General features: G+C 36.3%; 1 protein-coding gene across 1 annotated transcript in view; it reads left to right on the top strand.

Moving 5' to 3' along the window:
* TMEM131 (transmembrane protein 131) overlaps positions 1-18,027 on the top strand; it is a 101,913-nt gene that overhangs the window by 21,239 nt on the left and 62,647 nt on the right. Inside the window, exon 3 of the mRNA XM_069876364.1 lies at positions 11,699-11,739. Coding sequence (XP_069732465.1) covers positions 11,699-11,739 — 41 coding nt within the window. The remainder of the gene's footprint in view (positions 1-11,698; positions 11,740-18,027) is intronic.

Below are 18,027 nucleotides of genomic sequence, written 5' to 3' on the forward strand. Positions count from 1 at the left end.
TTGCATTGATAAACTTGATGGAGTTTGCCCCAAGTTCTGTCTGGCCTGTTTGTCCAGGGTTTTTGTTTCTCTCAGAAAAACTGGGGGATGCATCAAGACTCATCTTGATGTAGAGCTGAAATTCAGTTGAATAGCACAACTAGAGGAACTGAGAAGTGTTGCAAGGTTCCTAAATGTAAAAGCAGCCCTTGTGACCAAGTCACGACTGAATTTAAGGAATGTTGAAATTACTGCAGTGAGGTAATTGCTGCTGCACATACAGATTTTTCAGGTATAATGTTGCCATTCATGTCAGCTTTCTTTTGACCGAATCAAAGCAGATGAAAAGTAAAGTTTAAAGAATATGCACTGATATTTTGAGATCATGGTAGTAGTTGGGATGAAAAACATATCAACAGGGCTTGCTTCTTTAAAGCTACATAGTTCTGAAGTTCTATTGACTGGAGTTTCATACGCATGCATTTTGTGGATTGTATTTATGTTGAGAATATCTTTTTTTAGAATTCTTTGATATTAGTTCTGGTAGTTGAGAGGGAGGAGAGAAGAAAGAAGAAAACAATTAATTAAGTCATTTTAACGTGTGGCCTTTGACTGTGTTTAACTTCATTAGTTACCAGTGCAGTGCTTGATTTACAATTTCTATCTCGTGTCTAGTCTAAAAGAGCCAGCAAATGTAAAAGCTGCATACTTCTCAGCTCCTGATAATATTATTTGTTTCAGGTAGGTGTTTTGTCAAAAAGTTGACAGCTTTCAAGTGTTTTTTCCTTCCCCCATTATCTAAGCTGATTTTTTTTTGTTTGTTTGGTGTTTTTTTCCTTGTTCATTGCTGAGTCCTTAATGTAAATCGAGAAAAACATTGCAAGTTTTAAGATTGTAACATGCAAGGATAAAATCATTCAAAATTGTCTAAACAGGTGGTAGAAAAGATTGAAGTTAAAAATAAACAAACTAAAAACTTGAAAACCCTCTCCCCACACACAAAACAACCCAAGCAAACAGAAAAGTCCCAGGTTCCTCATTAAATACTAGTTTAGATGTCATGTATTAAATACACTCTCATAAGAGATATCTGTGTAGACTTATTTTTCTACAAATGGAATGGTGGAGGTTTTTGCATATAGTGGTTACAGTCTCAATTATTGCATGCTTTGACTCAGAGTATTTCTTTAACTTGCATGGAGATATCATGTGTCAGTATAAATACTACAGGAAAAAATCATTAGGCTTAATGGTTTAATAAAAATGATGGACATTGGCTTACTTTAAGATAAAAATGATGTAGTTGAATTAACTTATCTGTATTTTAGGTGGCTTTTTCCCAGGATTCTTTTTTTTTCCCTTTTACTAATTAATTTCAAACTTTTAAGATTAATTTTATCTTATTTATTTTAGCAGTCTATCAATCACTATAGTACTCAGGATTAGAAAGTAATGGTGCTGCTGTGAACCACCTCAATAATTCATGTAAAAATGGGCAAGTAAAATGGATTGTTAATCATTCCAACTATTGCAAGATGCAACGGCGACAGCAGAACCAGTTTAAATATTACGGTGGGATAAAGTCAGGCAGTTCTGTGTTGCACTGTAAACCTTGTAGTGCTTTGTATTGTATTTGGCTGCCACTTATCCTAATACAGTACTGGATATTTGTTTAAAACTAAGCAAGAGATAAAATTTCTAATAAGTGGTTTATGTTTTCTGTTATGGTTGTGGCTCTAAAGCTGAAAATACCTGAGTTTGTGAAACAAGTTCCTTTTAGTTGGAATGATACAGCATATTTTCTTAAGCTTACAATTTATTTGTTTTGGTTTGTTGGTTTTTTTTTCCCCTGTGGATTTTAATATGGTGACCTCTTGTGACTACTTACTGCAATTAAGAAATGAAACCAAAGCAAATACATAGTTGTGAAAACAGATTGCATCTTGTGAACAGCAGTTACAAAGTTTTAAACCTACTGTAGTGTCATTGAATGTTTCTCCTTCAGACTTTCTGTAAGTTTTACAAATGTTCATTGATTGTAGATCATCTGTCATTACAGAACAAATATGATGACGTAGTAGTAACTCTATTTTCTAATTTTATGTCACCTTCAGGGGATTTTTCTTCTTAAATATAAAAATTAATCAAATTAGTGCATAAGGTGATTATTAATAATAATTAATAAGCATTGTCTAAGCCATCTCCAGTCTTGGTTTTATCCTCCTCACCCCTCAAGAGCTTGATAGCTTTACAGTGGAAGCAAGCCCTTTTCTTGTTTTGAAGGAGTTACTTTCCAAGTAAGGCTAATCAAATACTAGGTCTTACATAATGTAAGAATTAAGGATTCCTGCCACCTCCTTCCAGTTAGAGTATATCCTCTTGATGCTGTTTCTTGTACTTACCTGGAATATGTACTAACTACATACTACCAGTGAAACTCCTAATGTGTACAGTGAAACCACTGCACGCAATCATGTTTTAGGACTTTTGATAAAAAAAAAAAAAGAAATATGTTGGAAAATTGGGTTTGACCTGACTCACTTAAACCGTTATTTATTGAAAGAGCATAAATGTTTATATATTTAAGTAAAAAAACCCCTTGCATTTAGTAAAAATAAATTGGCAACGGAGATTTTGTGTTAGTGGATAAGAGTAGTGAAGACTGTGCTTTTTGGGTGTGGACTTTAAATATGTGCATTTGAAAGTGCTACAACATGTACCTTTGCCCTCTGTGTTAACATTGCAAAAGTGAGAATTTTATTCTTTAATATAAATGTTTAGATTAAAAGTTTATATCTGAATACATTTATGCTACTTCTGCCCGTGGACTAAATTACAATAATGAGAGAATTCCCTAATTCTGTCTGTTTTCCACATGAATGTCTCCTTAAGAACTCAACAGCTTTTTGAACTTTCAAAATAAATTATTTAGATCCTGAACATAACATAAGGTGAGAATTATATTTAATATTAATGTCCACTGCTCAGTGCAATGTGGGGTTTGTTTTTTTTCTTCAGTAGCTGGCAATTTGCAGATGTCTATTTAATTGGTTGACACTTCGGAGTGACAGATATTTCTGGTTGGAATGGACCTCAGGAGATCACCTAGTACTTTTTTCAGGTAGTATTGTGAGTAGATGGCTACCCTTGGCAGGTGCTTGACTCTTCTGTTTTTAAAACCTCTAGGGAAGTAACTTTTCACAAGTTTCCTTAAATGCATACCTGTTCCTCACCTAAGCTGCTTTTGTAGCTTCTTTTACCTCCAATATATATACTGGGGTTTTTTGTTAGGTTTTTTGTACTCTTCATAAAGATAATTTTCTACCAAAAGGCACCCATAGGTGCTTCAATTTTTTAAAATGCCCTATAACTTTCTTTACTGGATTTTTATTTGTCTACATACTATTTAAAAGGTAACATGTAATTGGCACATTAGTACTCTGAAGCTTTGAGAAAAAACAGAGTAGTTGCTTCCCTGTGTAATAATACTTGGTCTTGTAATTCCGAAATGAGTTGGAAATTTTTGACAGCATTTTGTTTGCTCGTGTAGTTTGACTTTAGCTGTGCTCTCCAGACTTATTTTCTTTAATGTATTGAGTCATTAGTCAATTATTCCCATTTATAGATTTGAATTGTCCTTCTGCTTTACTTTGCCTTGTCAGTGTCAGGCCATCTCCTTCACATGTCCTATTTATTTGAACCCTTGTCCAGACCTGACAGATGCTTCAACCCCTGACAGTGATGTCATCTGCAAATATTAGGAGTGTTGAAATAAACTACAACTGTTACTTCAAATAAGTTATCTTTTTCATTTTGAAAAGTAAAACTTATTTTTTGGAGTAAAGTTTTCTTTTGCTTCTAGTTTGTAAAGAACTTTTTGTTTATTATGAGACCTCTTGCCTTAGGTATCTAATGTGTTCCTGCTCAGTGTTGTTGGAGCCACTGTTTTCCAGAATGATCTTCTATTTAGATTAAGTGTTTGGAAAATACTTCTGCTTGTATAGTAGTGTTTTTCAAGTAGTGTATTCCTACCATGAAAAAGGGAAATGGTAAGACTCTTCAGTCAAATTCTCTTAACGTGAATCACTGCACTTCCCCTTTCCGCAATAATCTTAAGTGTAGGAAATGCTTCTTTATGGATGAACTCCTAGAAATTATTTTACTGATACTTGGTGGCTTGCAGAATAGCTAAAATAGGGGGAAAAGGAAACCTGTGTGATTTTATATATACACATATACGCTCTTAGTATGTATTTCTTGTCTTTGTGCATAAACCACTGTAAACTGCTGGTCACAAAAGCTTATAATGAGAATTACAATGGTCCCAAATGTCAAATAGACAGAACCTTAGCATGATTTGCAGTGGCTTTGCAACAAGAGGTCTGTAGGACTTGAGTTACAGGCATGGAAATGGGCAGTGCTCATCTCTTATCGCAGGAATTTTAGTGTTTTGTGTGATTCCATATACCACAGTAAAGAAAGTATCTTAACAAGTGGCAACCTTTCAGTTCTGATATCAGAGTAGTGCTTTCAGGGTGTAAAGTTTAAATGTGTTTTCTTATTACGTCAGCTTTTCATCTTGTCCTTTAGAAGGGTTCTGATCTCCATTGATATACATATAGTGAAACTGCTAAGATACAGACCACATGAGCAGGCAATAAAGTGGCTGGACTATTAACCACAGTGGGCGTACTCTACAGTACAAAGTTCAGCTGGCAGTCGGTTACTCATGCTGAAGCTTGATACTGAGGACAATTCTGCCTAAGGTCTTCATTAGCAGCCTGAATTGTGGTATAGAGAGTACTCTTGGTGAGTTTGGGGATGCTACCAAGTCGGGCAAAGTAGTTCATAGAGTCGCAGGCAGACAGGAACCTCATAACATTCACAGAAGGCAAATGCAAGTCCTGCACCTGGAAGAGAACAACCCTGTGTAACAGGACAGGCTGGGCAGTGACTGGCTAGACAGCAGCGCTGCAGAAAATATCTTGGGAGGTACTAGTAGACAAGTTGAACTTAAGTTAGCCATGTTCCCTTGTAGCCAGCCTACTGAGCTGTACGAAGAAATGTGTAGCCATAAAACAAGGGGTGTGATTTACCTCCCACTTAGGCATTTCTGGGGCCGCAGCTGGAGATCTGTGTCGAGTCTGGGCTACCCTGTACAGGGAAGGCACTGACATACTGGAGCAAGCATAGCAGAGGGATACCAAGGTGATCAGGAGGAATGGAATGCTTCTCATGTTAAGATGTGTTTTTTCAGCCTTCGGAAGAGAAGACCAAGGGGAAAACTAATAGCTGTGGGCAGTGTGGAATTGACAAGAGCTAGGTTTTCATAGGGCGCAGTGAAAAGATGAGAGGCTTTGGACATTAATTTCAGTATGGGATATTCCAAACCCATGTAAGCAAAAAGCTTTTAAACTTGAGGATGACCAAACACTGAATCAAGTTTCTCGAAGTAGTAGTAGGATTTCTGTCTTTGGAGGTACCTGGAACTCAGTGGCCCAAAGCTGTGAGCAATCCACGCTAACTAGACCTCCCCTGAGCAACAGTTGACTAGCTTGTCTCTGGAGCTTCCTTCCAATGTGTATGATTTTTATAGAAGAATAAAAGCCAGCTCAGTTCACTGCCTCTGCTGAAGTCCTGCCGCTGCTCAGGAGAGAAACTGCAGTTTCATCTTGTACAGAAGAATTGCCATCCTCAGGCTTTAGTTTAAAAATAATAAGCCAAGAGTAAGTGAGGGTTGCAAAGCCAGTGTCAGTAGCATGTGTTGCATCAGCTGAAGTCAACTAATGTTTTTGTTTACTTGTGTGTTTGGGTCCTGAAATAGCATGGCAAGAATGACTTGGTTCAGTCCACTTCTAGCTACCTTCCAGGTTGCAGTGTTCATTTTTTTCATTACCTTAAGCAATATACTCATCATTAATCGTGTTTCTCTTAATGGTCTTTCTTAATAGCATAGAGCTTATGAATGTAGCAGTGAAGATTTAAGCTGCCATCTATGTATTGATTTTGTAGCTGTTCCTCAACTTCTAGTTGCAAGCAGCAGTCATTTCTACAAGAAGGAACCAGATCTTCATTACTATAAAATAACATGTTAAATGTTCTGGAAGAGTCTTTCACATTAAAAGTCTTTTAAATTAGTGTGAATACTCATGTATAGGAGTACTGAGAGCTTTGGGTTTTAAGAATTTTTGTAACATTAAAGAAATGCATTTGGAGTCCAGAAACCTCGTGTCCTGACTAAGAGGACCTCCCTGTATTGCTGCCCTGGCAGACAACCTTAAGACTTCAGGGCTTTAATTCAGTTGCTTAAACATAAGTAATCAGTGCTCTTTCAGATGCCCTCAGCTGTCCGAGACATCTGCATGGACCTGGCAGGTATGGCACAGGAAAAACTGTGTGCCCTTCTGGATATTAGTCCTGGACCTGGCAGGTTACCCTGGGACAGTAATCTCAAGTGGCAACAGATGCCTATGTTTAGATGACTGAATGTAGTGCCAGGTAATATGACCTCTTACCAAGAAGCGAAGAATAGCTATTATAACCAACTGGTGAGACATTAAAATTAACCTTTTCGTGGTGGTAGTTGGTTGAGTTTTGGGTGGAATTCTTTGTTTTGTTTTCTGGCTAAAGTTAAGAACCATGGGTATGTCTTTAGAGACAGCCTTCAGACTGTAATGTGTGGATTTTGATTTTCCATATGTGCAAGATTGTTGTCTGGTATCTTTCCAACAACTATACTGCAGATTCATTTGTAAGATCTGCTTTCAGGTATGGATTCTCTGTGAAATCTTTCACAAGGATATCAGCCTCTGGAGAGAAATTGTTCTAACTCTTGGAACTGGTGCTGGCTGCCTGCCTTCAAGTTTTCTAACTCACTGTGTGCAAGTTGTCTCAAGATCTTTATTCCGAAATCCCCGTGGTTTTTAGTTTAATCTGGCTAGGGTTATATGAGATAAATTAAGACTTGTAACTGTTAGTAGCAACAGTCTAAATGCACATGCTATCTTTATGCTTAAAGAAAAAAATAAATTAAAACAAATCATCTATGTCCACAGCTTGGAGCACTGCCTTTTGGGTGAAAGGATTATAAAATCCCAGTACTAGTAAAAGGAGTGATTTTTTTTTTTTCCCCCCTCCTCTTCCAGTTCTTTTTCTCCCTCAGTTATATATTTCTACTGGTTTTTCGGGGGCTGACCTTAGGTTTTGTTGCTAGGCAGTCATTTGGGTCAGGAAATTAATCTAATTTTTTTGCCTGTAACTTATCTTATTATATCTCTTGAAATATTAATAGTGTGCACATCCAGCCTTCTTCTCGATCTGTACATTGCAAGTTAGTATTTTGTTATTTATAATGCTTCTCCTGTATAGATAAGATTTAATAAAATTTTCCTACAAGTCATATTTTGCTAATGCTGCTGTATTACAGATATATCCTTTGCAGGAGAAAAGAATAAACTGTATTTATTGAAGAGCATAATTTTATCTCTTTTTACCTGAAAAAGAGGCAGTTATTCAATAAAACCTATACTTCAAAGAGTGGATTGATCTGGGGCATGGTTTTGGTTCTTGGCATTTGTGTTTGACAGTTTTGTGCAGTCACATAGGAAAAATAGCATGCCAGATTGGAGCACGCTAGGCCCACAATTTTACTTGAAAATCAAATTTAAAAAAAGGTATTTAAAGCATGTAACTGAACACATTTGTATGTTTTTGTTTACTGCACAACTCTAAAGACTGACATGTAATAAAAATGAGTGATAATTATAGAAACTGCCACATGAGATTTATTTTTGGTTTAGTTCCATGATGCTGTGGTTGGTGAGCTGCTGAAGTTGGTATGCAGTTTCTTTGCTCTTGATTGACCCGGATTAAAAAAAAACAAAAACAACACAAACAAAAAAACACAAGCAAAAAACTCCAAAACTGCTCCCCCCAAACTAAAACCCCTACAACAAAATACCCACAAAAAATGCAAACAAATGAAAAAGCAAACAACCTCCTGCTCAGAACACAAAAGTTGTCATTGATGAATTTGTCATTTTGCTTGTATTTAACTGACAGCTGAAAGCAAAAACCAGGCTTTTCCTTATCAAGCTGAGTCTTTGAGTGGTTTTTGCTCCGAAATATATCAGGAGTATGATGTCCTACCAAAGTGATTTAGTGATCTTAAGCTCTACGTACAGACTTTAGACTAATGTTTTCATAAGAAATCTGTACTTTCAGAATATATAAGGGGAATATGAGTATGTGATCGGTCAGAGAATTTAACTCCCCATGGTTAACTACAGCCATGGCTATATAGTAGTTCAGCTATCAACGATGTCTATTTCAATTTGTTTCTACTGGAGTTAAACTTGACCTCCACTGCCCTCTGTCTAAAAATTAGACTGGGCGGCATCTTCAACTAAGACTAATATAAGGGGCATTGACTTCCTGTTACAGTACTTAAGAGCATAGATAACAATCAATTTCCTTTACCAAATAATTTTAAAACTTAATGGAACATGCTATTGTTTAAAGCCAAACCTAGTTGTCAGGGATGGGACAGCATTGGTAATGACTGGTTTGGTTGCCCTGTAATAGGATCTGAGCCTATTGGCTTCATCATCTGACTGTCAGGTAACTGCTGGTAATTGAATTACATGCTTTAGTTGTGTTTCTAAAGAAAAATCAGTTACTGAAAGGAAATTTGTATTTAATTATAGTGAATAATGCACTTTCAAGGACATTAATAAGGAATACAGGGTGTTTATACATCTGTTAACTTTATAGGGTAAGTTTGGTTGTTGTTGTGGTCTAACCCTAGCAGGTAACTAAGTTGGCTGACCCAGCCTCTAACTCACTCTGCATTCCAGTATCATTCCAGATGGAAAACTGTCATTTTCTTCCATCATTACAGAAGAAAACTAACTCTATCCCAGCCCAAACCGGTACAGTTGTATAACAGCATTTTATGGGAACACTGTCTGAGCAATTTTTGGTTGTCTCCCTTCAGCAGGCAATAAAGTCAGTGGTGCGAGTGCACAGCATGGAAGAAGGGAGCTGGTGAAATTGGGAGAAGAATGACTTTAAATGATTTCAGTTAGTAGAAAAACCACTCAAAATGGATTTGGGTCATTTTCAGGTACATCTGCATTGACTGAATGTGTTGCATACATCTTCAGATTCATAACTGCTTCCTCATCAATACTGGGAGCATACCATTTGCTACATGCATCAGAGAAAACTCATAAGTACTGGACTTACTGAACAATTTGTTAGCCTAGATCAGTGGTAGCTGGCTGTGGTGAAGATAAACACGCCTTAGCTGCAGTCAAGGAACTCAGCCTGTTTAGTCTTTGTAAGCAAGCACTAGACTGTTTCTGCAGAATAGGTTGTGCAGCAGCTTTTGCAGAGCCCTTGGAGCCAGGTGTAGTCTGATGTGCTGTAGAGAGAATGGGTATATCTGCAAGCTGTAGGCAATAGTTACATAGTTTAAAGTAAGAAATTAAAAGAAGAAAAATAAAATTGGAAAGACAGTGACTCATGTTGGGTTTATGATACAAAAGTGGATAGCAAGAATACGTAAGTGTAATTGTAAGTAGCTGTTTGAAGCTTATTAAAACAGTTCTTAGAATAAGCAGTATTTTTTGCAAAGCTTATAAAACTATGCTGCTGTTAACTAGAGGAAATAATAGACTTAATATTTTGAACAGGTGCTTGTATGAAGTATTAAACCAGCATTTGACAGCGCAAGTCCTATTTGGATGGAGAGAAAATATTTTCAGCAGATTCACTTTGATTCAGTTTCCTATCTATTTTTAAAGTTCAGAAGTCAATGCGTGGCAGTTTAAAACTTGAAGGGTTACTCTCACCTTTCCAGTCTGGGAAAGAAATAAGGTATAGAAGGTAGAGAACTTCTTTTTTTCTAATTAAATTCTTTAGCCTTTGGAGCTAATCGACTTGTTAGGCAGTACTTTCTAGGAAATTTTATGATACAAAATATTTTGTATCTTGAGTATTCATTGGTTAACTAAAACTAATACAAAATTTCTTATTTCTTTATTTTAATTGCATTTCTGATATTATTCTGAAAAGATTCACTACAGGTTGTAAGTATTTGCTTGTATCTTACTGGAAATAGAAAATGGAGGATGACATAAGAAATTAAGAAGCTGAACTAAAAGCTTATCAGTATGCGAGTAGGATGTCTTAGTAGAATTTGATGGAAAGATTTGCGAGCCAGTGTATTTTAATGAAAATTAAGAACTGCCATGTTTTCCTAATTACAGTGCAAGTGTAGTACTAATTTTAAATGAAAGCTTGCTGAATTTAAACTTGCTGATTTTCAAATTATGATGAAGTTGGCAATATAAAACAACTTAGCTTTTTTCTTTAACATTCTGCTCAGTGCAGAAAAACTACACTGGTCATAACGTACTGCAAAGCATAATTTCATGTGAACCCCTTCCACCTGCAACATCCCTTTAGCAGGGCAGTATACCCCTCTATTTAAAGAAGTTTTAAGCTAAAAAAGTTGAATGGCGCTCTGCCTAGACATTCAAAATAGCAAATAAATCCGCAAGTTGCAAACAGGTCAGCTTCACTTTACAGTGGTAAATAATACACTTCCAGCTTTCTTTCATTTGATAGAAATTGCAAATAATTTGTTTAAATCTGAAATACTGCTTACTTTTATGCAATTTCAAATAAATGCCTCCAAAGGGCAAAATTAGATATAGATTCTTTTATTGGAGGAATTTTTGAGTAAAGGTAATTTTTTAAAATATACTTTAAGAAAAAATACTTTTTAAGAAAAAAGTCAGATTTGTAGTTGAAATAGAAATCAGTGAAGTGCCCAACCAAGCAACTTGATTTTAGTTCTGTAATGAGATATGAAAAACTCACATTCCCCTTGCAAACAAACAATATCCTCACACTAAGGATGACAGTGTCAGATGAGACAAGGTGCACCACAGACTTTATCAGACCTGTAAGCTTTCTTCCCATTCGCAGAAGAGGAATGTTCATCTTGGCCATGAAATGCCTTTTGAGAGAAAGACTAAAGTCCTCAGTTTGATGGCCAAATCTTTGGGAAGACAGAGCTTTTCAAAGCTGGGTATGTTTTGTCATTAGATGTATCAGGACATTCCATATGCAGCCTTCTAAACCAGCTGGGATTTCTCAGATAACCTAACCTCCTTGGTTTTAGGTAATTAACTGTAATGTCTAGCAGAGGGATAGTAATGGTATGAATGGTAGAGGCTAGAAGATCATTAGCAGGGAAGGAGATGAAGCTTCCTAAGCAAATGGAGGTGATAGCATTCTTTGTTTTCTAGTTTAAATTACACGAGTGAGATAATTGCTTGCCTGTTATTGTTTTATATTTTTTTCTTTACAATTTATTTCTTGTATCTATACTATGTTTTCCTTTTGCTTTCTACAGTGTGATAATTTTCTGAACTGTTTTCCTTCTCTTAGTTTTCAAGTTAGGTTGCAGCTTGCTTATGGTTTGTGGGAATTCCTGTTTCGGTTGAAACAGTCTTTTGATAGAGGCTTAATTTCTTTAAAAGATTAATTGGAAAAAGCCAATCTGTGTTTTCTGCTCCAGATTAGAACTTCACCTTTTGTCTTTCAAGATCTGATCTACTAACTTATTACAGTTGCTGGGTTTTTTTCCCCCTCAGGAAGTATAATGCTGTTAGTGTATTAAATTTAAAATTACTTTTTTCTTTTACAGACAGAGACAACTATAGGCCTCAGTTCATATCAGCAGAAAAGGTAAGCCTGGCTTTCTAAAAGTTTAGTACAGCCATCCTATTGTGAGATCTGTGATATTTTTCATAAGGATAATAGTTTTATTGTAAACAAGATCAACTATAAATCACAAAATTTTTCACTTATTTATCTCATATAGAGGAAATTTAAATTAAAATGTAAAATTATTTTTAATATTGGGCAGCTAAATCACTTCACATATGGAATAAGAAATGGAAGGATTCTTTATTCACTTAGTAATGTATACCATGGAGTAGTTTTGTGTAAATCAAGAGGGGGTAAACACGCTGCTTGTAGGTTTGTTTTGTTTGGTTGTTTCTTTTATTATTTTACTGAAGTTTTATTGAGAAGGGAGCAGGTTTATTTACCTGCTTGTAAAGGTCCTTTTGAAGGAAAAACTTCTATACATGTTACTTCTGATAGATTCTTCCCAGCCCCCCATCCATGTGGTCTGCCTCCCACTGCCCCTGTTTCCCCCCAAGATCAAAGAACTTTGCATGTATAGTATCTGAGAAGAAGTGACCTCTTGTTTTCCCTAGCCCCTGCTTTTCTCTGGAGACTCCTCAAATATTCATATATTTAATGAGGATATTGAACAGTAATAATGAAGCTTGTTTCTTGTACAATAGCATTCAATAAACTGTCATGTAAAGCATAATGTATTTCAGTAAATGTAGGTAGATTTTTTTTTTTTACAAGCTGTTTTCATTTCCTTCCTGAGAAATCTAGTAAAAGGACTATTCTTTTTTAATTTCAGATGAGTATATGAAAAGGTTTTATTAGACTATGTATGCTTAAACATGGGTTTGAGAGCATTCTCTGTGCAACACGTTTTGAGAAATCTCTGGGAATAAAAGTCATGTTTTTCATTTACATTTAAAGCTTTGGTCTTTTGTATCACTTGAAACTAGTCTCTGCTGCCTTCAGATTGGATATGGATCTAAATCTTGCAGTTTAAATCTCCTGAATTCTATGAAAATACTATAGGTTTTGGCTTACCTCGTACTAGGTTCCTAAGTATACTTGGAATTGGTTTTGAGGGGAAAGAGTGAATATAAAGATGCTGAAGAATCTTATGAGGACATGGCAGATCTTTCACGCCAGGTGAAATTTAAATTCACATTGTCTTTATTGTGGTAATGTGAAAGAGGAGAGTTAAGATATTATGTATTGAAATAAGGGAGTTACTTCATGTTTTGATCTGAAGCTTGAGATAATTTGTGTATTATAGTAATGTGAGATTTGTATTATATGAACTTCTCATTTGCTTTTTAATTAAAGTTTAGCTTAGTCATTCTGCATAAAACTTGAAATTTTATGGTACTGTACTTTTCCTTAATCAGTTGCCTTTCACTGTCCCCAGCAACAGGGGCTCCTCTTTGCCCTTCAGGACTTCTGCCTATTTATTTCTCATCTATGAAGTCTCTCAAGTTAAACTTTCCACCTGATGCTTTTACTAAACAATTTGTTCTCTGCTTGCCTGTTGGATTAAGCAAGCAGAATATGCATTTCACTAACCTGCACCCATAAATAATCACCTTCAAAGCTATGTTCAGTACTGATTTCTCTGTTAATCACTTACGCATGCTATATATACACCTCCATGTGTGTAACTGCTGTGATAGAAGAAAGAATTGCCACATATAATGTTAACATGCATTTAGAGTTAATTGAATTTCATTTTCCTGCTTGCTGTAATCGTACAACTCCTAACATTTTGGTCAAGATAAAATAAAAATAGTTTGTTAAAGATCAAACTAAAATTGTGCACTTCAAATAATTTGTTTAATGAGGATTTTCCCCATTCTGCTGTCTTACAATGCTTGTGTGAAGCCCTGCACTCGTTACCCTGTTGCAGCCTCAGACTTTGCACAGCAGTAAAAGGATCTCTTAAATTTCATTATTGAACTTGTCTTCTGTTGAAAGCTAAATAAGATGAACCTTAATGCTTCCGGAACGGAGCAACATAATCAAAGTAAATGCATTATAGAGCGGTATAACTACTACTAACTTCCAGAGCTTCCATTTCCATAAGCCAAGTAGCTTAAGCTAAGTGATCATTGTATTCTTCCCTGTCAAGTTTTGTAATATTAAATCAACTGGACTTCTGGTCATTCATAATTCAGAAACAACATGAGTGGTTTAAGATGCTAGTATCTCAGCTGCTGTCTACCTGTCCTTCCTGTCAAGGATTCTCTCTCCTGTGACAGAGAAAGCGAGTGTTTGTGCGTGTGGCTCAGCTGCTGCAGTTCATGGTCCAATGACTTATTTTACCGTGCCAGCAATGATGGGTTTGTACATGAATTGTGGACTGGAGCTCTTGTGCTCTGGGTATTTGTTGCATTCTTCCACAGTTGTAGCGATGCACTGCAGTGTGTCCAGCAGATTGCAAGGATGAAAATATCAATTTAGGAATGACAGTTGAAACTCTGACAACCACGGTTAATGTATTTTGTCTTAGGCAGTCAGACGTGGTGCACGTAGTTTAAATGGAATAGTAGCTTGTTTAAGTCATTGAGTCTCAATGGCAGAAAGAAGGCGCCTTGATTGGGACCTAGGGACTATGTGCAGTCTTTTTGTCTACTAGAATGAAACTGAATTTATGGTCATTGAGAATGAGGCCATGGATTAGAGATGTGTCCAGGACTTTTTATTGTAATTTCTCATTTGAGAAGATTGCTTTTTATGTTTGAAATTTCAGTCTTCTAGAGCATGTTGTAATAAAACACTGGTTTACAGATTTGAGAAATCTCCAGGCTTGCCCAGGAGAAGTCATCCATTCCACTTCAGGGCACTGGCCTGTTTGGGGTTCAGTCACAATGCAATGAAGATCTGCATTGCAAACTCTTTGATGCGATTTTGTGAAGTAAATACCCAATTTACCGTCTGTTTGTTTCTCTCTTTCTCGTTATTGCATTTACATGGATCTCTTGTCAAGTGTTTTTCTAAGTGTGTTTTTTTTACAATAATATTGCTAAAAATTGTAGGTTTCTAGTCCACATGCTTTTAACTTCTCTAGGTGACTGGTCTTTTATTGCCCTTATTAGTGATTGCTTGCAGATATTTCTTCCCTATCTTGACAGTTTATTCAGGTCTTTGATCTGCTTTTTAACACTAATTGGTAGGAGAGAAATTAACTAGCCATTTAATTTGTTTTGTTCTTGCCCATGGTCAGGTTACAGTGCACCTATTCAAGCTTCTCCCTGTTCTTTCACCATCCTTTTCCCACACAACTCCCTCAGGAAATGTTAGCTTTGAAGATTAATGTTTGATATCGTGAATGCGCTTTCCTGATACAGGGTTGGCATAACTGAGCCAACCACTAGCTGGGTGTAGTTCATGAAAAACTTCTGTTGCTAGTCTTTTTATTCTGCAGCAGCTGCTGCCAGGTACAGACACAGTCAAATGTTTTGTGGGAGTTCAGTTTCTCACTAAGGCTCTGTTTAATACTCATAATTCTAAAGTAATTTTAACTGTAAAAAGTTTAAATTTTCTGAAATTTCCAGCTCAGCCTGGAGTATTAACAAGTCATGGAGGCACTCTGGGAAATATGATCAGTTACTTAGAGTTTTTTTAGCCCAAATGATTCTGTATTTGAGGTGGTTCTTTCAAGGACGTTCTGGCACAAAAAAGTACCTACTGTGAAGTATTTGCCTAGTTATCAGTTTAAAAATTCACAGGATTATTTTTGAACTCACATTTTATTTTGTGCTCATAGAAATAACAAAGTAGAGGCTTTCTGCAAGTTTTCGTTGCTAAGTAAAATCATGAGATCTCTTGCTATTTGATGGCTTAATGCTATTGTCTTTATTTCTTGATGATTTATGGCACAGGGGAGGAAATAAGACCTTTTAAACAACTGGTGAAGTAATGTGGGGAAAATACACAGAGTAATGCTTAGATTTAAATTTTCAACAGTAGCAATTAAAGATGGAACAGATAATTTTCCACAGATCGCAGACCTCTTCCAGAAATCCCAGAACAGCTAGAAAGGTAATGTAAGGAGACAGAGAAACAGTTACTGCTCTGATTTGCAGAAATCTTTAAATGCTATATTTAACAAGCATTTGGAGATGAAGAAAATGTATGGATTATTTAAAATTATGAGTGCCTAGTACTCTGTGATAAAGCAAAATGTTATAGAACTGCTGCAGAATGTCCTTAGGCCGATGAAAATTGTGTCTCAGTACAGATGGACATCTCTATCACTTGCAGTCTCTTCAGGCATAGATGTGTTTGCCATCTTTATAACTCTGTGACTAATGTTATTCAGACATGAAGTTGCGCTTCAGCAAATTACATCTGGTAGTAAGTTGCTTCCAGGTATTAGCAGTACAGTAGTTTGTAGCTGAGGTGAATGCCCTCTCACTTGCATGACAGAGTAGATGGGTACAGTGAGGGTAATGGTTGTTAGGGACTGTGTGTGGTTCAGTCTCAAGTCTCATTTTTAAAATTAGAGTTCTTGCAGAACAGAAAGCATGTTGGGACTGTCTTAAATTGTTGCCAGGAACAAGTCATTCTTGGAACTTCATAGTTTCAGATGACTCCTGGCCAATTCTTGGTCTGCTGGAACTTCTTGGCAGATCTAAGTAGCCCTCTTTCAGATGCATCTTTTCCTTTTCATGTTGTTCTTCTTGACTTTGAAACTTAGAAAATTTGGAGGGGTAGGGAAGGAAAAATGTCTAAATTCTGATATAAGACTGGGAACTATAGCTCTACATGCATACTGTAGTAATTAAATGTCATTATGCTGTAAAGTTGCCCTACCCATGGGTGTATCCAGCCTTCTGTGCCCAGCAGAGGAGACATTATCATCATTTTCTGTGTCTGCTGCAAGTTGACTCATGTTGGGCCTCTAAGTAGGCAAAGTTTGGGAATTCCAATATTGCTCGTTCCCATTTGAATCTCATTACAGTTGTTACTTTTATGATAATAGCTGGCATTTGGTATGATGTATCTGTCTCTACCAGACTTTAGCCATCTAAAAATTCTGTGTTTGTCTAAACAACTATCCAGGATAATATAGCTATGTTGTCTGAGAAATTGTTGCTTAGGTTTTTTTTTGTATGGGGAGAATCTATGTCCTGATTGTTCAAGTTAGGTCAACTTATTCTTGACTGTTATTTTCAATGCATTTGAAATAAAAATCTTCATTATCGCTTTTATAAATGCTGTAAATATTTCTGGTATCAATTCCTTTTATTGCAAAGTTATGTTCTTTTATGAATAATTACCAATAAAACATATGCCAGCTGACTATTCAGAGTTTTGAAACTGGAAGAAATTGACAGAACTGTTTTAAAAATCATTACTGAAGAATAGTAGTTCCTATTCAGTGTGACTTTGGCAATGGAGGCACATGAGCTTTTTGTCCATTTCAGTTTAAGATTGGGTCATAAACTTTTAGAAGTGAGATGATCACTTTGAAGACTTACCACATAGTTTTAGCCTTTCAAGATATTGCTGCCAATATGACCTTGCGACTTTATTCTCTTATGTCTGGTGTCTGTGTAAACTTCATTTTGTTGAGCACTTGTTCCACGAGGCTTGCTTTTAGCCTGAGAAGGTATACCCAAGCTCTCTCTTATTTGGCAGCTGTAATGAGTCACAGCACTACTTATCGATAGCAAGAAGTGTAACTTTCTGTAGGTCTGAATACAACTTTTCCTATTCGTGTCTTACACATTCACTTCTATTGTTTTGGGGTCTATATATACACACATATACACATGCATGTGTGTGCAGATGCACAAGCATGTATAATTATACATTAATGCTGACTGTGCTATGCCTACTCTTGCCTCAATAGTGTTTTACTTTTATTATGTAAATAAACCTGTTTTTAACTGCTTGGCTTTAAATAGTATCGGATATGCTTTGACATCCAAACTGAGAGAGATGTAAATTGATCAGCATGAGTAGATCACCCTGTTACACGTGTATTGTACTTGAATGGTGAAGATTCAATTGTGGAGTACTAGGGCGAGTCATAGAGACACTATTTTCATTAAAAAAGCTTGTTACACTGTTGTCATTGTGCTATTGGAGAACGCAGCTAAGATTTCATACCCTATTCTTAAATTTTTACTCCTGTAAATAGCTTCCTTGTTGATGTGGTTCTGGAGTATGGGAAGACACTTGAATTTGAACAATAATTATTTTTGCTGGAAGAATGCTGGATGGGATTAATTGATTGAGTTCAAGGCCTCAGCTTTCATAAGGCGAACCACACGTTCTTCTCTGAGGGTATCCTCCATCTCCTGGCCTCTGTTGAAGCAGAATGGGGTGGTT

This window comes from Phaenicophaeus curvirostris, chromosome 1, assembly GCF_032191515.1.
Source record: "Phaenicophaeus curvirostris isolate KB17595 chromosome 1, BPBGC_Pcur_1.0, whole genome shotgun sequence".
Classification (NCBI taxonomy): domain Eukaryota; kingdom Metazoa; phylum Chordata; class Aves; order Cuculiformes; family Cuculidae; genus Phaenicophaeus; species Phaenicophaeus curvirostris.